At 39.7% G+C, this 22343-nt stretch overlaps 1 protein-coding gene across 6 annotated transcripts in view; it reads right to left on the bottom strand.

The window, feature by feature from the left end:
* TLK1 (tousled like kinase 1) overlaps window positions 1-22343 on the bottom strand; it is a 281093-nt gene that overhangs the window by 127669 nt on the left and 131081 nt on the right. For all 6 annotated transcript variants that reach the window (XM_033947201.1, XM_033947199.1, XM_033947200.1 and 3 more), the window contains exons 9-10: window positions 17591-17701; window positions 17330-17466 (exon numbers count right to left, since the gene is read on the bottom strand). In XM_033947201.1, the coding sequence (XP_033803092.1) occupies window positions 17330-17466; window positions 17591-17701 (248 nt within the window). The remainder of the gene's footprint in view (window positions 1-17329; window positions 17467-17590; window positions 17702-22343) is intronic.

The following is a 22343-nucleotide window of genomic DNA, read 5'->3' as shown; positions in this document are numbered from 1 at the left end:
AGTTGCTCGAGTACCAGATAATCAGGATTCTACTGTATTACAACATAGCTCAAGTTCAAGGAATATCAAGAAAACTATTATGTACCATTTCAACTACCATAATACATAAACTACTCTCCTACTTGCACCATTTCATTACAAGCTTTGCAATGCTGTAAGTTTACAGTCAATTTTTTAGTTTTTTTTCAACATTCTTTTTCATTTTGTGCATTTCAGTCTTCTTTTACAAGGGCCCAACCAAGAAGAGAATGTGAAGCCATGAAACCTATAAGTTATTCTACACTTTTCATTTCATTTCATATCATTGAAACAAAAAACTCATGACTCCACATCATTCTCTTCTTGGTTGGGCTGAGAACTTTTCAGCAGTCCTTCGTATAAGCCATGCTACAGAAAACTCAGCTTGTACAACTTTTATGTAAGCTCACATACATTTAGAGACAAACACAGTTACAGTTCTGAGAAAAAGTTTGTGAAACCCTTAGAATAGTCTGTATTTTAGCACAATTTATCTTCAAAATATTATTAAATCCTAATCTAAACCTTAAAAAAATGGAAACATAATCCCATAGAATATATAACTCAGACCAGAGGGATATATTTTGATGTAGTCAATAAATATTTGTGTGAAAACATTTGTGAACTCTTCATTCAATAGCCTGCTACACTTCCATGAGCAGTACAGCTTCATGTAAATAATTCCTCTTTATAAGACTCACACATTGCGCTTCAATAATTTTGGCTCCAGTTTTTCATACAGGATTGTTTCATCTCTGACAGGGAGGACTTTCTTACATGAATTTCTTGCATCTTTTGATAAGGTTAGGACTTTTTCTTGGCCAAGAAAAATCATGCAATCTCTTCACTGGTTATTCTGTAGTAGATTTATTTTATAATTTCTAGTCCGCACTATTAACTAGGCGGGTTACTTGAATCTTTATGTTTGTTATCTTGCTGTATGACCCACCTTAAGTTCAGCTCCCACTCATGGATGAGTGGCCTCTAGAATTTATTGACAAAGAGGAATTGATAGTTCCATCAATATTGGCAGCCATCCAGGGCCCAATGTAGCAAAGCAGCCCAACACCATGGTACTTGTATCATCAGGCTCGACAGTTGAGATGAGGCTGTGTTTGAATTTCACCAAAGTGTCTGTTTTTGTGACCAAAAAGTTCAATTTTTGACTTATTTGTCCAGAGAACATTCATCCAGAAGTCTTGTGTGTCCCCCAAATGCTTTTTGATAAAAATGTGGTAGGCAATAATGTTCTTAGAAAGCTGTAGTTTCTTCCTAACTATTCTTCCATGAATACCATTCCTATTCAGTTTCCACCTGATGGTTGACACATAAAACCAGTCATCAGCAACAGCATGAGAGGCCTGCAGATATGAATTTAGATGTTAGTGAAGGTTTTGTAATTTTATGCATGATTTTCTAATTTGCTCTTGGATGATCTTGACCGGATGACTGCTCCTGAATAGTCAGTGTAACGTTCAACTTGTTCCATTTGTAAACTGAAAGTGGAACCATAAATGTTTAGGAAAAAGCCTTGCACCTTGTCCAAATAGCTGAGCAGCACTAATTCCACAGGCCCTCTGAAATTACCTTGGACTATGGCATGATGAGCTCCTACTAACTATTACAGCAAAAACCAAAGTCAAATCTTATTAAATTTTTCCACAGGATAAAATGTCCAATACTAAAGTCATACAGGTGGTTTTTCTGGTTACCCATTTATGTAAGCATTTAATACAAATCAGTTAATTAAATGTGCTAAGAAAACTAGTTATTCACTTACTATTTCACACACCAATTCTGAATGAGTCTTATTGTTATAATTTGTACATTGTGTCTCAAGGAACACAGAAGTATTTAATAAATATTTTTTATAGCATTAGAAAAGATTGGTCCAGTTAAGTACTGGCATTATAAGAACCTGCATTTCTCATACTTGGCATTCACAAACTTCAGTTTTGTAAAAAGAAAGTTAGTTATACATCTGTGTAGACATACACAGTTGCAGAGAGTGAATTACCAATATTTATATAAACAAATAGCCTAATTCTATCTATAGCACTGAAAATTGCATGTGGAAATTTGGGCACATACCCAATTTCTGCAATCAATTTAACTGAATAACAAGCCAATTAGAGCACTGAAAACTGGGTGCTAATAATTATCACCAATAGGCATCAATTAAAATTTATATGCACATTTTTAGACGCAGGGATCTGCACATAAAATTTATGTATGAATCCAAAAAGGTGGAATGGGCAGATCGGGGTCGTTCCTAGAATTTGCACAGTTTTATCTGAGTAATTTTGGTGTATAAGAATTTGTACCAGGTTTTACTTGGTGTAAATCCTCACACCTAAAAGTGGGAATGGATCCCACCATCAAGTGCTATTCTATAAACAGCACCCAACTATGAGCACTATTTATAGAATAGCACTTAATTCTATAAGTAGCACCAATAAAAATTTTACACAGAGTCCATAGCTCCTACGGACACAGAGCTATTTTATAGTCTGAGAATAAATCAATAAATAATTTGCATGTATAAAGCCTTTTTCTTTCAAATAAGGCCTTTCTTAAAAATGTGCAAAGGTATAAGTGCATGTAAATAATGTGCCTCAAAATGGTATATAAATTTACATGTACTGTGTGTAGGCATTCCTGGGGCCATAATTTGGGCACACAGGGATAGATTTATTCAAAGTTGTTAAATTGCAAGAGGATTGTGAAAAATTGCAAGAGGACATTGGGAGACTGGGCATCAAAATGGCAGATGACATTTAACATGAGCAAGTGAAAAGTGATGCATATGGGAAATAGGAACCTGAACTATAGCTACTTGATGCATAGTTCCATGTTAAGAGTAAATGTCCAGAAAAAAAGATATTGGTGTCATCTTTGAGGATACCTTGAAACTCCCAGTTCAATGTGAGACGGTGGCTAGAAATGATCAGGAAAGGAATGGAAAACAAAGATGAAAATATTATAATGCCCTTGTATCGCTATATGGTACAGCCGCAACTTGAACACTGTGTGCAATTCTGGTTGCCATATCTCAAAAAAGATATAGCAGAAATAGAAAAGGTACAGAGAAGGTTGATGAAAATGATAGCATTTTTGAATGACTTCCCTATGAGGAAAGGCTAAGCAGCTAGGGTTCTTCACCTTGGAGAAGAGACAGCTCAGAGGTGATATGACAGAGGTCTATAAAATACTGAGTGAAGTGGAAAGGGAATATTTGAAACGCATATTCATTCTTTCCAAAAATGCTACGACTAGGGGCCATGCGATTAAGCTACTAAGTAGTAGATTTAAAACAAACCAGAGAAAATATTTCTTCACATAACGTGTAATTAAACTATGGAATTCATTGCAGCAGAATGTGGTGAAATCAGTTAGCTTAGCGGGGTTTAAAAAAACTTGGATAATTTCCTAAAAGAGAAGCCATACTCCATTATTGAAATAGCTTGGGGAAATCCACTGCTTATTCCTAGGATAAGCAACAAAAAAATCTGTTTTACTACTTGGGATCTAGCTAGCTGTGTTCAAATGAGATAAATATGAGGAATTCTCCTTTTCATGTCATATACTTGAGAGATGAAGTAGAGAGAGTGGTTCAAAGGGAGGTTTCATTAAAACAGAAAGTACTACATTAAGATCCACTTTTGGAAATACGATACTGGGTTTGATGGACTGTCGGTCTGTCCCAGTATGGCAATTCTTATGTTCTGCAGGACATTTCAAATACAGTATGTGCTAATATTGTTTGGGAAAATGCTTTGGTGATTATTGCCAATTTTCATATGCCAATTGCAACACAGAAGGGGCTGAATTTTATATATTGGTCTATTTTTATATATTGACAAAACAATTAGGAAATTAAAATCATGCATCATTAAACACTATTCAGCAATATGTTAAGAGTCACTGCCCAGAAAAAGGATATAGGTTGAGGATATCTTGAAACCTTCAGTTCTATATGCAGCAGCGGCTAGAAATTATCAGGAAAGGAATGGAAAACGAAGATGAAAATGTTATAATGCCATTGTATCGCTCTATGGTATGGTTGCACCTTAAATTGTGTGTGCAATTCTGATCGGGAAAAAGAACCCATTGTTCAACTACAAATTGGGGGGGTATTGTTGGGAGACAGCAGACTCGAGAGAGACTTGGGTGTGCTGGTGGATGCATCACTGAAGCCATCTGCACAGTGCGCAGCAGCCTTGAAAAAAGCCAACAGGATGCTGGGAATCATAAAGAAGGGCATAGTAACCAGAACACGGGAAGTCATCATGCCATTGTATCGAGCGATGGTGCGTCCACATCTAGAATACTGCGTTCAGTATTGGTCGCCGCACCTCAAGAAGGACATGGCGGTACTTGAGAGAGTCCAAAGGAGAGCAACGAGAATGGTAAGAGGGCTGGAACACTGCTCATACGCCGAGAGGCTGGGGCTCTTCTCTCTGGAGAAAAGGAGGCTCAGGGGAGATATGATAGAGACCTTCAAGATCATGAGGGGCATAGAGAGGGTGGATAGGGACAGATTCTTCAGACTGAAGGGGACAGCAAATACGAGGGGGCATTCTGAGAAACTGAAGGGAGACAGGTTCAAAACAAATGCAAGGAAGTTTTTTTTCACCCAAAGGGTCGTGGACACTTGGAATGCGCTACCGGAGGAAGTGATCAGGCAGAGTACGGTACAAGGATTCAATCAGGGATTGGATGGATTCCTGAGGGATAAAGGGATCGTGGGATACTGAGGGAGGAGCTGGGATGTAACACAAGTATAGGAAGTTAACCAGGTAATGAGTATAAACCAACCAGGTCGTGCATGTGCAAGACCGGAGGGCTAGGACTTCGATAGGAAGGCAGGACTTAAATGGGAAACCAAGGTGGCAAGGGAGCCCCTTCTGATGATTCAGACAGGTCCTGACCTGTTTGGGCCGCCGCGGGAGCGGACTGCTGGGCAGGATGGACCTGTGGTCTGACCCGGCAGAGGCACTGCTTATGTTCTTATCAACATATCTCAAAAGAGATATAGTGGAATTAGAAAAGGTACAGAGAAGAGCGACGAAAAAGATAAAAGGGATGGGCTTCCCTATCACGAAAGGTTAAAGCGGCTAGGGCTCTTCAGCTTGGAGGTCTATAAAATACTGAGTGGAAAGGGTAGATGTGAATCGCTTGTTTACTCTTTCCAAAAATACTAGGACTAGGGGGCATGTGATGAAGCTACTAAGTAGTAGATTTAAAACAAACTGGAGAAAATATTTCTTCACACATGTAGTTAAACTCTGGAATTCGCTGTCGGAGAATGTGATGAAATCAATTAGCTTAGCACTGTTTAAAAAGGTTTGGTTAATTTCCTAAAAGAGAAGTTCATAGGCCATTATTGCGATGGCTTGGGGAAATCTACTGCTTATTTCAAGTATAAGTAGCATAAAAACTGTTTTACTACTTGGGATCTAGCTAGGTACTTGAGACCTGGTTGACCACTGTTGGAAACAGGATACTGGGCATGATGGATCTTCAGTCTGCCCCAGTATGGCAATTCTTATGTTCTTGATGTGAGTTAAAAATGGTTATAAATTTATTTCTATTGTTTATGAATATTTGTCCTTGTAAAAAAAATTTAGTTCATTCCATATTTCTAGTGTTATTAACGCAATGTAAAAATGAAAACAGAATTAAAAATTAAATGGGGAGAGATTTGTAATGTATGCTTGCATCAAGTTTCAAGTTTTATTAAAATTTGTTATACTGCAAATTTCAAGACGGTGTACATCCAAAGGTACATATATTTATAAATATGGAACACTAAGTTTTAGGTTGTCATACAAAAACTTAACAAGACAAACTGGAACAAGAGGAAACTGGTAGAACTACATTATTTAAAATAGAAAGCACAAATGGGAAGAACACAAGGAAAGGGATCAGGTGTACATAAATAATGTAGACTCACACATTTACACCTGCTTCAGAATAGATGTAAATGTGTGCTTCTTCAACATTTGCCTATATTGATCCTGCATCTGGGAGCCTATTTTATAAAGGCACACAATAAAGTTCTTAGAACAAACATCCAACTACTGCTCCATGAAAACCTATAAAATCTGGAATCCCAAGAAAGCACATTAAAAAGTAGCCGCAGATCTACATCAGCCTCCTCCTGCTCTCTTCATTCAAAATTAATGAAGTAATGACTTGTAGATATCTGGTTTATTTAGGGGAAAAAAGCTTCAGTCTTACAAAATAAATACAAATCCTTTTACAGGTAGTCTTATTACAACCACGTTCTGTTCCGCCAACAAGTTATAACCGAGTTGGTCGTAAGTTGAAAAATGGCTGCCATGAGTTCCTGCAGCAACCTCATGAGACTGCCAAACCACAGTCTCATGAAGTTACCGCAGGAACTCACAGCAGCCATTTTTTCTGTGAGACTGCAGGGGGCAGGAGCATAAGAGGATCACCAGTGCCTAAGGTAGGCTCAGGAGGAGGCCTACACTGGTTCCCGAGGGAGGGAGAGTGGCAGCCACAATCAGGTCTGGCTGTAAACTCGAAAAGTCATAAGTCTCTTAGGTCATAAGTCGATGACTCCCTTTATTAGCACATCACAGATGTTGCTATTGATTCCTAATCAGAAATTGTGGTAACCCTGTGTGGGACTTGCAAAACAATCTGAGGCAACCCAAACTACATTTATCATCAAAAGAGGGAGGGATGGTGGGGTTTAAACAGATATAACAGATAAATCGCCTATTCACTAAAAATAATCCTTGGTAAAGGACCCAGAAAGACTAATAAAAGTTACTAGACTGTGTTTATGTCTATGTGATAGCCAAGTCATAAACTAACTGTGCCCATCATGGTCATAATTACCTCAAGAAAAAGCATAGTTACTTGTAATCCAGGACAGCAGGTGAATATTCTTACATGTGGGTGAAGTCATCCATGAAGTCTGGTACAGACAGTCCACAAATGCAGTGTCACTTTAAAAACTTGAAGACTGCCACATCGCGCAGATGCGAGTGCCTTCCCGCCTGCCTTCCGATCGCCTGCCATAGGGACCATCAGTTCAGTAAAAAAGTTAAGAAGCCAACTAGGGGAGGAGGGAGGGTTGTAAGAATATCTGTCTGCTGTCCCTGGGTAACACCTGTTACAGGTAACTGTGCGTTATCCCAGGACAAGCAGACAGCATATTCTTACATGTGGAACTCCCTAGCTAAGGAACGGAAAACAAGCTAAACCCAAACAGGTTGAAGGGAAGCAATGAGACATGAAGATATGGATTAGAACATAAGAACATAAGAAACGCCTACGCCGGATCAGACCCTAGGTCCATCTATTCCAGCGACCCGCACACGCGGAGGCCAAGCCAGGTGCTCCCAGATGGAGACCCTGGTTACCCGTATCCATCAATATGTTTTGCAAGGAGGTATACATCCAACTTACACTTGAAACCCAGAATGGTAGTCTCCGTCACCACCTCCTCCAAGTGGCTGCTTTGCAGATGTCTTTATTGGGAGTGTAACGTAGGTGAGCTACTGTAGTCGCCATTGCTCGCACTTTATGTGTATAGTCACAAGCATCAGCCCAGCCTGAGCACAGCAAAACGATATACAGTCCACCAGCCATTTTGAAATGGTTCTTTTAGTGACAAGCGCTCCAAGTCTGTTTGGATCAAAAGATAACAGCTGGGTTCCGTGAAGCTTAGTCCAAGCCAGGTAATACGCGAGGGCTCGTTTACAGTCCAATATGTGTAGTGCAGCTTCACCAGGGTGAGAATGTGGTCTTGGAATGAATACAGGTAGAACTATATAGTCTGGTTCAGATGAAATTTCGAGACAACCATGGGGAGGAACTTTGGATGAGTATGGAGAACTACCCTGTCTTGGTAGAATTTCGTAAAAGGTAGATCCAACACTAGCACTTGAAGTTTACAGATTATGTATGCAGATGAGATAAATATGAGGAATACTCCTTTCCATGTCAGATGCATGAGAGATGAAGTCAAGAGCGGTTCAAAGGGAGGTTTCATTAAAGTGGAAAGTACTATATTAAGATCCCATGCCTCTAGAAGAGGTCCGAGAGGTGGCTTGATATGCAACAGTCCTTTTATGAATCTAGAAAACAGAGGATGAACAGACAATGGCTTCTTGTCTATTGGCGAATGGGAAGCATTGATAGCACTAAGGTGAGCTCTGACCGAAGTAGTCTTAAGATCAGGGTTGGAAAGGTGCAGGAGATATTCAAGCACCGAAGGTAGTGGACAAGTGACTGGATCCAGCGAGTGATGATCACACCAGATTGTGAAGCGAGTCAACTAGAAACGGTAACAGCAGTGAGTGGATGGTATTCTAGAAGCTTTGATAATGGCAAACTCTTGTGCAGAAAGTATCAAGGTATCTAATTGTTGGGAGAGAGATATCATGCTGTGAATACTAACAAATGTAGATTGGGCTGGAGCAGTGAACCCTCATTCTGTGTTAGCAAGGTTGGAAAGATCTGTAGTGTGATGGGTCCCCCATTTTTGCTGAGTTTTAGAAGGATTGATTGATTGGTGAGGCCCGACTTTAGTACAGGAAGAGGCAGTCGGAGCATACCGCGAGTGATTTCCTTCACTCGCCAGCACTTAGGCTGCCCTCTCCTGTCTCCCCTGCTAAAATCCGTATTCATGATTTTTCAACATTCCTGGAACGGAACCCCCGCGAATATCAGGGGAGTACTGTACATGAGAGCCATACGAGCGAAATAGCACAGTAACTTACCATAACAGGTGTTATCCAGGGACAGCAGGCAGATATTCTCAAAATACGGGTGACGTCATCCACGGAGCCCCGATGTGGACAGCCTCACAAGTAGACTTGCTTGAAGAACTTTTAGAAAGTTCACGACTGCTGCACCGCTTATGCGCGAGTGCCTTCCTCCCCAGACGTAGGACGCGCATCTCCTCAGCTTCTCCTCAGTTCAGATAGCTAGCTAAGAAGCCAACCAGGGGAGGTGGGTGGGTTGTGAGAATATCTGCCTGCTGTCCCTGGATAATACATGTTATGGTAAGTAACTGTGCTTTATCCCAGGACAAGCAGACAGCATATTCTCAACATTTGGGTGACCTCCAAGCTAACCAGAATGGGATGGTGGGAGTGTTGGCAATTCAGGAGAATATATTTTCTAATACTGCCTGGCCAAAGCGGCCATCCCGTCTGGAAAAAGAATCAAGACAAAAATGAGAGGTGAATGTATGAACCAAGGACCAAGTGGCAGTTTTACAGATTTCCTTAATAGGAGTAGATCTAAGGAAAGCTACAGATGCCGCCATGGCTCTAACTTTATGGGCTGTGACTCAACCCTCTAGATGCAGTCCAGCCTGAGCATAGCAGAAAGAGATGCAAACAGCCAACCAGTTGGAAATGGTTCGCTTGGAAACTGGATGTCCCAATTTGTTTGGATCAAAGGAGACAAAAAGTTGAGGAGAAGACCTCTGTGGCTTAGTCCTTTGCAAGTAGAAAGCCATACTCTGCTTACAGTCCAGAGTATGAAGTGCTGTTTCTCCAGGATGAGAATGAGGTTTTGGAAAAAACACTGGAAAAACAATGTATTGATTGAGATGAAATTCTGAAATAACTTTTGGTAAGAATTTAGGAAGAGTACGGAAGACCATCTTGTCCAAGTTTCCAAGTTTATTAGTTTTTTAATATCCCGACCATCAAATGAATATCTGGCCGGTTTACAAAATATAAAAAAAGTAAATAATAATTTAAATATAATGAAGTGAACGAAAATGACATTAACTAGACTAACTGGAAAGTGAGGATAAGAGGGGAAGGAAGGGAGAAGTTACATAAATTAGTTAAAATAGGAAAGGGTGGGGGAAGGATTGAACAAGTGGGGTATGGTAGCATTGTTGGAGTGATCACTTACTTATATTAAAAAGGCGAAGTAAAAAGAGAGAAAGGGATCTAGGGACGGTCATAAGCGTCTTGGAATAAGAAGGTCTTTAAGCCAGTCTTAAAGTTAATTAAATTTTGTTCGTCCCGAAGGTATTGTGGAAGAGAGTTCCATAGTGTAGGAGCGGTTACTGCAAAGTTAGTTTTTCGGGTGTAGTAGAAATCTTTGAGAGAAGGAATGAAAAGGAGTTTTTGGTCAGTAGATCTTAGTGTGCGAGGGGAACATTGTGGAATTAGTAGTTTATCGAGGAATAGTGGTTGATGGGAATGTTTAATTTTAAATGAGAGTAGAATGATTTTGTAGGTTATGCGGTGGGTGATAGGGAGCCAGTGGGCTTCTTTGAGTAGAGGAGTAACATGTTCAAATTTTCCTTTTTTGTATATTAGTTTTATGGCAGAATTTTGTATTAATTGAAGACGTCGGAGCTCTTTTTGAGGAAGTCCGTTTAGAAGAGAGTTGCAGTAGTCTAGGTGGGAAATGACTAGGGAATGTATCAGTATGTTAATTGAGTCAGTGTCTAGTAAAGGGCATAGTGATCTAATGGTACGGAGTTTAAAAAAACAGTTTTTTACGACCGAACTTATGTGGTCGTGAAAAGTAAGTTCTCTATCAAGTATAACACCAAGAAGTTTTATTTTGTTTTCAATTTGGAGAGGTCGAGATTTGATTAATATTGTTCCTAATAGTGATTCAGATGTTTTTATTGGTAGAAGAAGCCCGCAAGATTTTTCAACGTTAAGTGAGAGTTTATTTGAATATAACCAGTCACTTATAGTATTTAATTTATTGTTTATTTGATTTATGTCTGAGATGTTGGAGGTATTGATAGGGTGAAGGAGCTGTATGTCGTCGGCGTAGGCGTATATTGTAAATCCTATAGACTGTGCCAAAGTAAGAAAAGGAGATAGAAATATGTTGAAAAGTAAGGGAGATAAAATAGAACCTTGTGGAATTCCAAATGTTTGTGGTATGGTTGGAGCGGTTTCGTTTTTTACTTGGACTTTGGAGCAGCGTTCATGAAAATAGGATATAAACCAGGAAAGGGCATTGCCTGTGATACCACAGTCTTTTAATCTGGACAGAAGAAGAGAAGGGTCAATCGTGTCGAAGGCTGAAGATAAGTCTAGAGATATTAAAATAACAGATTTCTGATGTTCATGATAGTAATGTATAGTTGAAATAAGACCTAGTAAGGATAGTTCCGTGGAGTATGAAGAACGAAATCCAGTTTGACAAGGATGAAGAGCGTGAGTTTTGTCGAAAAATTCTGTTAATTGAGAGTGAATAATTTTTTCAGTAAGTTTAGAGATTAGAGGTAGATTGGCTATAGGGCGATAGTTTTTAGGTAGGGTAGGATCTGTATTGTATTGTTTAAGCTTTGGGAAAACAAGAGCTGTTTTCCAAGCGGTCGGAACAGAGGAGTCGGAGAAAGATTTGGAAATCATTTCCCACAGATATGGCCCGAAAAAAGAATAGAATTTTTTGAGAAGAAAAGGAGGAATACTTTCCGTAGAATTATTAGAGGAGTTAAGAGATTGTAAGGTAAGAAATAGATGAGATAAAGAGGGCATGTTGAATTTAGCAAAGGAGCTAAAAGGTAGTTGTATTGAGTTATCCGAAATTTGAGAGGATGAAGTAGAAGATGAGGGACCTAATAGTGATCTTATATCTTTGATTTTTGTGTCGAAGAATTGTGAAAGTTCTATTGCTGATGGTAAAGAAGAGATAGGGGGGTTTTGTTTTTTTTTGGGAATATTTTGAAAGATACTGTGCTAAACTGAAGAGGGTGGATGTGTTATGGGTAGATGAGATGAGCTTGGAATAGTAGTCTTTTTTAGTTTGTAGGATAGTTTTTTTATAATAGTAGGATTTTTCTTTAAATAGGATTAGATGGTTGTTAAGGCGGGTCTTGCGCCATTTATTTTCGGCTGACCGGAGTTGGCGTCGGAGAAGGGCTAATTTTTCATTGTACCAGGGGTGATGTTTTTTTTTTTTTAGAGCATTGATTAGAGGTGGGCTTCTTATCAGATTTTGGAGTCAAGGAATCTAGTAGTAATGCGGTAGAAGTTTCCCAGAGTGGGAATTGTTCGGTGATTGGAAGGGAATACTGTGAAAGGTGGGGTGGGTCCGCTACTAAAGCTTGTAGCTCACTGACTCTGCGAGCAGACGTGAGAGCAATGAGAAAAACCACTTTCCAAGTAAAATATTTCAGATGAGCCGAAGACATTGGTTCAAATGGAGGCTTCATCAACTGAGCAAGCCTCCATTTGAACCAACATTGAGATCCCAAACCACTGGAGGCGGTTTGAGAGGTGGCTTGACATTGAAAAGTCCTTTCATAAATCTGGAAAGCACAGGATAAGCAGAGAGGGGTTTCCCTTCTATAGACTGATGGAAAGCAGCAATTGCACTGAGATGGACTTGAATGGATGTTGATTTGAGGCCTGATTGAGATAAATGCAACAGGTAATCCAAAACTGAAGACAAGGAAGTAGATTAAGGCTCCTTGTGATGAATGGTGCACCAAGCAGAAAATCTAGTCCATTTCTGATTGTAACATTGTCTAGTGGTAGGCTTCCTAGAAGCCTCTAAAACAAGTGTCTCAAAGTTCCTACTTGAGGACCGCAATCCAGTCGGGTTTTCAGGATTTCCCCAATGAATGTACATGAGATCTACGTGCATGCACTGCTTTCAATGCATATTCATTGGGGAAATCCTGAAAACCCGACTGGATTTCGGCCCTCAGGGAGGGACTTTGAGATCTCTGCTCTGAAATGTCCTTGACAGATTGAGAGAACTGGAAATTGGCAATTATGTTGAAAGCTGTCAGGTATAGGGACTGCAGGTTGGGATGAAGCAGAGTCCCCTGACTCTGAGTAACCAGAGATGGAAATACTGGTAGAAGAAATGGCTCCCTACTGCTGATTTTAAGTAGAAGGGAGAATCACGGTTGTCTGGGCCACCAAGGAGCATGTTTGAGTTTGATGAGTGTCTTGAGAATCAGAGGGAATGGAGGACATGCATACAGAAACTGATTCGTCCATTCCAGAAGAAAAGCATCTGCTTCCAGACGGTGAGGAGAGTATATCCTGGAGCAGAACTGAGGCAGTTTGTTGTTGTGGGGAGATGCAAAGAGATCTATGTGAGGAGTTCCCCACTGAGAAAAAATTTGATGGAGAGGTGACGAATTGAGCATCCATTCTTGAGGTTGCAGAAGACAACTCAATTTGTCCACCAGACAGTTTTTCTCTCCTTGAATGTAGACCGCTTTCAGAAAGGTGTTGTGAAGAATTGCCCAATTCCAAACTTTCTGAGCTTCCTGGCAAAGAGTGAAAAATCCTGTTCCTCCCCGCTTGTTGACATAGTACATGGCTACTTGATTGTCTGTACGAATGAGGACTACTTGATCGTGAAGAAGATGCTGAAAAGCTTTGAGAGCATTGAAGATCGCTCTGAGTTACAACAGATTTATGTGACACTGACAATCTGTGCTGGACCAATGCCCTTGAGTATGGAGCCCATCGAGATGAGCTCCAAGCATAGGTCGAGGAATCTGTCGTGAGGACCTTCTGATGAGGGGGCGTTTGAAACAGTAAACCTCTGGAAAGATTGGAAGAGAGCATCCACCAGTGGAGAGACTGTCTCAATGAAGGAGTTACTGTAATGTGCTGAGAGAGTGGGTCAAAAAGCCTGCGCCCACTGAGATGCCAGGGTCCACTGAGGAATTCTGAGGTAAAGTCTGGCAAAAGGAGTCACATGAACTGTAGAGGTTATGTGACCTAGGAGAACCATCATGTGTCTCGCTGAGAGTGAAGTGAGGGATGACACATTTTGATAAAGTTGGATGAGAGCATCCTGACGTTATTGAGGAAGGAATGCTCTGAGTTGCAAAGTGTCCAGTACAGCTCCAATGAACTGTAGAGTCTGAGAGGGCTGTAGTTGGGATTTTGGAAAGTTGATTTCGAACCCCAAATTTTGGAGAAACCAAATAGTCCGTTGGGTCGCTACAATAACCCCCCTGAGAAGTTGCATCCTTGATGAGCCAGTCGTCCAGGTAAGGAAAAACCTGAAGACCATGGTTGCGCAGAGCTGCTGCTACCACTACTAGGCACTTGGTAAACACTCTGGGAGATGATGCCATGCCGAAGGGTACCACTCCATATTGAAAATGGTGATTTCCCACACGAAATCTGAGAGATTTGCGAGAGGTTGGATGAATGGGAATGTGAGTGTAAGCCTCTTTGAGATCCAGAGAGCATAACCAATCGTTGTGATATAGAAGGGGATACTAGAATGCTAGAGAAAAGAAATTTGTTGAGAGTTGTGAGATCCAAAATAGGTCGCAGATCCCCCGTCTTCTTCGAGACAAGGAAGTAATGGGAGTAAAACTCTGCACTCTGCTGTTCCAGAGGAACTTCCTCGATGGCACGGAGACGAAGCAGAGCTTGGGCTTCCTGAAGAAGAAGGGTGGTGTACGACGGATTGGAAGGATACTCTCTTGGGAGAAGATCTGGTGGAACCTGAAGGAAGTGAAGAGAACAACCTTCCCTGATTATTGTGAGGACCTAGAGGTCGGATGTAATTAGTTTCCATTGTTGGTAAAAATGATGGAGACGACCACCAATGGGGAGAGGAGAGGACAGAGGCAGAACGATTGAGGTTATGCTCTGTGTTAGATGGTCAAAAAGACTGAGAGGCCTTGGGTGCAGCAGGGGTCTGAGGTTGAGGTAGCCTTGAATAGGGTGCTGGCTTTTGAGGAAAACGTAAGATGGAGGAGGCCTATAACCCTTAGCGGTGGAAGGCTTTGGCTTGATTATGGAAGCAAACGACTTCTCATGTTTAGATAGGCGCTTTGTAGCTGCCTCAATAGAGTCATCAAACAACTCATTGCCCTGGCATGGGATGTTGGCCAGTCGATCTTGTAGATTCGGTGTAGATATGGTGTGGAGCCAGGCCAGACGGTGCATCGCCATCGAGAATGCAGTGACTCTAGAGGACATTTAAAATGCATCATATGCAGCTTGAACCACATGCATGTGAAGTTGACCCAGAGTGTGATGCATGTGTTAAAACTAAGAAGAGATGGTCTTGTGATCGGACAGTGGGTGGGAAGGCATTCAAGCAAGTGCAGTGTGGCGGTCTTCAAGTTTTTAAAGCAACAATGTATTTGTGGACTCTTCATACCAGGCTCCGTGGATGATGTCACCCACATGTAAGAATATGCTGCCTGCTTATTCTGGGATGTCTTTTACGCTTTATAAATATGAGAGAGAGATGTATATATACAAAATGATTTTTATAGTGTTCCATCTAAAAGGAAAGTGCTGTTATTAATACTACTTGAACATAGCATTTATGGAAAGAATTTGTATTTGGATCAAGTTTGTACCCAAATGGGATCATATCTCAGAAAATCATGAACTCTTCATATATAGAAATAATTGCTTTGACTCCCGCATAAGTCATGCCTTTTAAGGACATATGTTTTTCCCTGAACACTAGCCACATCTGCTTATGTAGATTATCGAATAAAGATATTAGAGACCTTTTTGGGTAGGTGATTATACATAAAAATGTTATACAGTACTCCCCCGATATTCACGGGGGTTCCGTTCCAGGAACCCCTGCGAATCTTGAAAAACCGCAAATATGGTTTTTAGTGGGGGAGACAGGAGAGGGCAGCCGGAGCGCTGGCAAGTGAAGGAAATCACTCGCGGTATGCTCCGACCACCTCTTCCTGCACCAAAGTCTGGCCTCACCAATCAGGAGCTGCTTTGACACGCAGCTTCTGATTGGTGAGGCCCGACTTTAGTGCAGGAAGAGGCGGTTTGAATATACTGCGAGTGATTTCCTTCACTCGCCAGTGCTCCAGCTACTCTCTCCTGCCGCTCTGGCTGCCCTTTCTTGTCCGGTCATTCGTGATCGGAAAATACTGTGAATGATCGGGACCACGAATCGCCGCCTGCGAATGACCGGGGGAGCACTGTATATCATTCTATCATCATGCTTTTATGTCTAATATGATACCACTAATTACTCTTGAAAGTATCCATTTGTGCCTTTTGCAAGGATTTTAGGTATATTCATCTGCTGCAAACATTCATTTTTGTTAAGGAGCATTTACCCTCGCCCAGAAGAGTGGAATGAGTACAGTATGAATTGGAGTAAAGCGGTAAAAGTGCTTGTTGTTGGACTGGATGGGCCCTCAACAGGGTTTGAGGAGCTGTACACAAGTCGTAAGAGCACCAAAGAGCTTTTATCAATGATCCATAGGGATTAGTGGCAAGGAATGATGAGAAGCTTTCATTAATGGTAGCAAGGGAGACTAAATTTGGGGTCTAAAGGAGCAAGGAAGAATGGAAAAAATTTCTGGAGGTGGCTAAAACTAGAGAATGACACGGGGACAAATTTGTCCCCGTAGGAACTCAATTTTCCCACCCCATCCCCGTGAGTTTTGTCGTTGTTCCTGTCCCTGCCTTAACCATGTTTGAGGCCTTTAGACCTCAAACACTTATGATTTCAAAGTATTTGAGGCTTGTGCAGATGAGGCTGGAGCTTGCAGGAATGGGGTAGGGACAGGAAAAGAACTCACGGAGATGGGAGAATGAATCCCCGCAGAGGCGGGGAAAAATTTGTCGCCATGTCATTCTCTAGCTAAACTTCATTGTCCATCCCTCTGATGGATGTGAACAACAGGCTGTCTTTTGCTATGGAAAGGGATCTAATGGCACATCATTGGCACCATGATATATTGTCCCCATGTCTCAGCTGTTATCAGAGAAATGGAGGATGTATACTAAACAAGTAAGATTACAGCTTTTAAGAATTGGGAAAGGGACAGATTCCACAAAAAGTGGAGATTATACAAGACTTGGCATAGAGTGTGGTTCCAATTAAAATAGGGTAAGCTTCCCAAAATGTGGGTCGGAAACCCAATTGAGATCACAAGACCTACCATTGGGGTCACAACATAGGTGGGCACTCCATAGGTGCACATTATGTTTCACCTCCAGAGGGTCATGCAATTTTATTTGGCTTCAATCATGGAATCACAACCATAAAAAGATGGGGAAGCACTGAAATAGGGTCTGTATTCTGTTGAAGGGTGGCAAGGAAGACAAGGGAGGATGCTAGAGGGGGTAAACATGACGATGTGGTATGTTTTAGACAATATTTGGTATGCAGAGTTCTGAAATGTTTTGTTTGGCTAGGAGCAGACAAGGTTATAATGTGTTAAAACTGCATTCGCTCTTTGTATGAGTTATATAAAAAAAAATTCAATTTTCAAGTATAAGTAATTTTTAGATAACATAATATCAGTTAAAATCACAACAAATTACTTAAAAAAAAAAATATAGTAGTAACTAACTTGACAAGATTCTGAAATGCAAAGCCATCTGTCCACTGTTCAGTAAAAGAAGCACCATGTCGAACGGTTGTGAAGTGACCTAGCCGCAATCTATCCTGCATGCTCTTTTCTCTACTGGCCAGTTTTTCCTGTGTGCTCTAGAAAAACCAAAATAGTAACACATTCAACTTCGTTTGAGAGTTTATAAATGAATATACATAGGTATAGAACAAAAATAAATCTTAAAAATATATTTTTTAATATATTAATATTTTAACTCACCTTTTCTATTAGAAGTTTCTTACTCATTGAAATGCACTTGTTTAACCTTTCTTTATATTTTTCAAGTAATTTTTGTTGTTCATCTATTTGTCTTCTAAGATCACAGTTCGTCTACAAATGATGCAAAAGAAAAATAAGACCTTGTTAGCACTATCCTATAGTACTGGTACACAATCAATACATTAAACAGCTCATTAAAAAAAAAAAAAAACATACCATACTGTTATGAAAGTAGTAGATTTAGGAAAATAGCAAAATTCCAAAGAAAGGCAATTAAGATGGTCATGGCACAAACCTCTCAAATCAAACATATACTTTGGAAAAAATATTTGTTTTGCCATCTGTCATAGAGAACATTTAAATTAAGCAGCAGCATTACATATTTTGGAAGATTCAATAGTTGGCTACATTGAAAAGTCCTCATATGGTTTGTCCTTTCCATCCCCATCGGTTAATCTATAGCTCCTAAACTGAGCTATAGATCAACCAGTCTCATCAGTGAGGACGTTTTTCTGTGAACAGAGGCTAATTCTTAAACTGTACAGTTTTCCATAGAGATCACATTTAAATCAAGGATAGGATACACTTACATTTCTTTATCAACACCACTATGTAATTCAGTTCAAACTGGAACATACTATGTTATCTTCTGCAGCTAAACAGAGGTTTAGGTTTCCCGGGAAATGGAAGTTCACATCTAGTTGATAGATCTCTACCCCCCAAATTTTAAAAACTAAGTTTGGACCTCAAACAATGAAAGATGAAGCAATTTGCCCAATGTCATTTTAAGACATATCAGTGGTAGAAGGGGGAATGGAATCCCAGCCTCCCTGCTTCATAGTCTATTGCTCTATTAGATTACTACCTGCGCACGTCAGAATCAGTTCTCCAATGACTGATGGGGTGGTATTATGGCAGACCTCCACAAAACTAATTTGCATGGGAAGCTGTTTGAGCATCAATTGCCATTTGGAAATCAGACAAAAAAAAAAAATATCGGCCTACAGCGACCCACATGGTCTTAACGACCATTTTTAGTGCATCCAGCCCTAAGTTCATTGCTTCTTTTTATTCTACAGATTTCATTGATTTGGCTAGCAAATATTTAGTATTTCTCATCTTTGGCTAATATCTGCATAGCTCTGGTGTGATTTGGTGGCTGGTTATTTCTCACTGCTTTAAAAAAGTTTTTTTCTCCTACTACTACTATCTATTATTTCATTGATTTGGCTAGCAAATATTTAGTATTTTTCATCTTTGGCTAATATCTGCATAGCTCTGGTGTGATTTGGTGCCTGGTTATTTCTCACTGCTTTAAAAAAGTTTTTTTCTCCTACTACTACTATCTATTAAGTCATGTCCAGCCCTTGGATACTCTGTAGACTAGTCCTCGCCTTGCTTCCCTGTTTTCCACAACTTCTTTCAATTGCTTGATGTTCATTCTTGTGTTATTCTTGATGGTATCCAGCCAAAGGGCCTTTAGTCTCCCTTAATTCCTTTTACCACCGACCATTCTGAGTAGCAGCAACTTTTCTTTTTTTTTTTCTTATTTATTTATGCATTTTCAAAACAATTCACATTCTCATCACTGCATTTAAATCCTGTTCAAAGACAAAGGATATTAACATGGTAGATTGAGAGTCAATTTGAACAGAGGAATTTTCCAAAATTTCTGTTATGTTATTTAAATCCATTAATTGAGGATCATCATCTTGATTCATTTCAGTAAGTTTCAAGTTTCCAAGTTTTATTGGGATTTGTTATCTATGCAATATCATATATTTCAATGCGTATAACAATTGTTTTTAAAATAACAATTAACAAATTGGGGAGGACAAAACAAGATAATAGACAAATTTTGGCATTCTATTACAAATTGGTACAAAAGGCAAAAGGGGTGAACTACAAATTTGTTTTTAAGAAAAGAAAAAGAAACATTTAAGGAAAAAAAAAACATATATGGAGGGGTCATGGAAAACATATGGTAGGATCTCAAATCCAAGATATAAAGTGAAATAGAGCATTATGGCGACTTACACATAACACTCATTAAAAACTGGGATTTAATATTTGTAGGTAATATTTTCTATTTATTGAATGCGTCCTTGAACAGAAAGCTTTTAAGGGAACGCTTAAATTTTTCTAAAGAAGGTTCATTACGTATAAATAGTGGTAAATTGTTCCAGAGCTGAGGTGCTATGACCGAAAAAATGGTAGATCTCCTGGTCCCTATTATTTTTAAAGACGGAATAGTTAATAGATGTTGTTGGAGCTTCTGGCTTTTTAGGTAAATAGTATACACGATTTAATGGAGGAACTGACTCTGGGATAAATTTCAGATTTTCCATCAAATATTTTAAGCATATCCACAGGCGTGACCCCTACTAATTTTGGAAAATTAAGTATTCTCAAATTAAGTCTTCTATTAAAATTCTCAATTTGTTCAAATTTCCTCTGAAAAGTTATATTGTCTTTAACAAAGTTCCCAGATAATTTTTGTAAGGAAGTTATTACCTCTTTGTTAATCTGATCAACCTTTGTGTTAAGTTTCAGATTTTATATCTTGAACTGATGATAAATTGTCCAGTTTACTTACTATTACAGATACATCAGCGCAGATTTGTTAACAGCTACTTTGAGTTTTTGGAGAGTATTCCATATTGTTTCCAATGTCCCCCTTCTAATACAGATACAGATAGCATAGAATGGAAAACCAAAAATTATAGACTCACTTCAGCTACTGTTTGGTGGTCCGTAGTGTTAGAAATTGTGATTTCTAAACTCCCAGAAAATGTAAAAATGCAACAGCAGTGGGAAAGCTAATGCTAAAACCATCAACAAAGGGGAAGGGAAAAAGTAAACAAAATACTATACAGAAGATACTAGTGAAGTTTTGCTGGAAAGCAATGAGCATGCATGCTCATAGTTTAGTTTCAGGACCTGCAAGCCCTAATGTTAGAAGCGGAATTAGATATGTTGCTACCACAGAGACATGGTTCAATGATTCCCATGAATGGGATATAACCATATTGGGCTATAATCTTTTTAGAAAGGATAGAGATGGCAGAAGGGGCGGAGGAGTGGCACTATATGTGAAAAACAGCATTAAATCAGCTGAAATATAGGGGTCCTGGGGAACGGAGTAAGCATTATAGATGAGCGTGAAGAGAGAAGATGGAACCTCTGTACTCACAGGAGTCATCTACAGGCCTCCAACACAAACAATGAAGCTGGACAAAGAGCTGATTGCAGATATTCATAAGCTGAGTCTAAAAGGGGAGCAGCTCTTACTAGGAGATTTAAACCTGCCTGATGCAGGCTGGAACATCCCGACTGCAGAATTGGAAAGAAACAAAGAAATGGTGGATGCCCTTCAATGCGCTCTGCTCAAGCAAATGGTGATGGAACCAATGAAAGAAGGAGCAACATTAGATCTGGTGCTCACAAATGGAGAAAACTCAAAGTCCTGGATTTCAAGCATGCTGATTTCAGTAAAATGAGTGTGTTCCTGGAGAAAGAACTGATGGATGGGAAGATATAAGGGAAGTGGAAAGACTGTGGTCCAAGATGAAAGGAGCTATAAAAATGACAACTGAACACTATGTAAAGAAAGTTAATAAAAACAAGAGGAAAAGGAAACCATTATGGTTCTCTAAACTGGTCACAGAAAAAATAAAAGGCAAAAGAGGCAGCATTCAAAGAATACAAAGAGACACACAGAAAAGAATACTGGATAAAGCTCAAAGAAGTGAAGAGAAAATTACAATTGTCAAAAGTGCAGGTGGAAGAAAAAAATGGCTAAAGAGGTAAAAAGAGGAGACAAGACTTTCAGGTATATTGGGAAAAAGAGAGAGACAAGAAATGAAATTGTAAAAGATGCTGACACATATGTGGAAAGTGATGCGGAAAAAGCAAATGTGTAAACAAATACTTCTGTTCTGTATTCACGGAAGAAAAGTCTGGAGAAGGACCTCGGTTGGCTGACCAAGGTATATATTGGAAAGGCATCCAGTGGATCACTGCATGCTACAGTTTAATATTGAAGCGGCTATAGAGAGGGCTCATTCAAAAGTAAAGGTTCTAAACTTTAAAAAAAACTACTGTATTTTTCACTCCATAAGACGCACCTGACCATAAGACGCACCCACCTGTAGAGGAGGGAAAAAAAATTTGGTTTTTCCTCTTCTACACGTAGGTGCTTCTGGTGAGCCTGTTTATTGGACTGAGTGAACAATATTGAATTAAAGGAAATAGAGACCTCACCTAAGCATGATGATACAAAAGTATATTAAAAGGGGCACTGAACATACGAATAGCCTTACTGAGTCAGACCAATGGGCCATCTAGCCCAGTATCCTCTTTCCACAGTGACTAATCCAGGTCACTAGTACCTTGCAAAAACCCAAATAGCAACAAGATTCCATGCTACCATTCCCAAGGCAAGCAGTGGCTTTCTCCCATGTCTGTCTTAATAACAGACTATGAATTTTTCCTACAGGAACTTGTCCAAACCTTTTTTAAACTATGTTAACCACTAAATATTTATTGCTTGGTTGAAAAGTATAAGATTGTGCCTCACACCACACAGAGACTAGTAATTGTTTTGGACAAACAAGAGATTGCAGTACAACCCTTAGCAGTGCCTTATTCCATCTCTTCAGAAAACCAATAGGGTCAATTTTTTTCCTCATAAGAGGATAAATGCACTTCTAAATAAGAGAAGAAGCTGTGTACTGGTATAAACACTGAACTA

The sequence above is a fragment of the Geotrypetes seraphini genome, chromosome 5, assembly GCF_902459505.1.
Source record: "Geotrypetes seraphini chromosome 5, aGeoSer1.1, whole genome shotgun sequence".
In the NCBI taxonomy this organism is placed as follows: domain Eukaryota; kingdom Metazoa; phylum Chordata; class Amphibia; order Gymnophiona; family Dermophiidae; genus Geotrypetes; species Geotrypetes seraphini.
The sequence above is the reverse complement of the archived record's forward strand: the minus strand, read 5'-3'. Positions and strand labels throughout refer to the sequence as shown.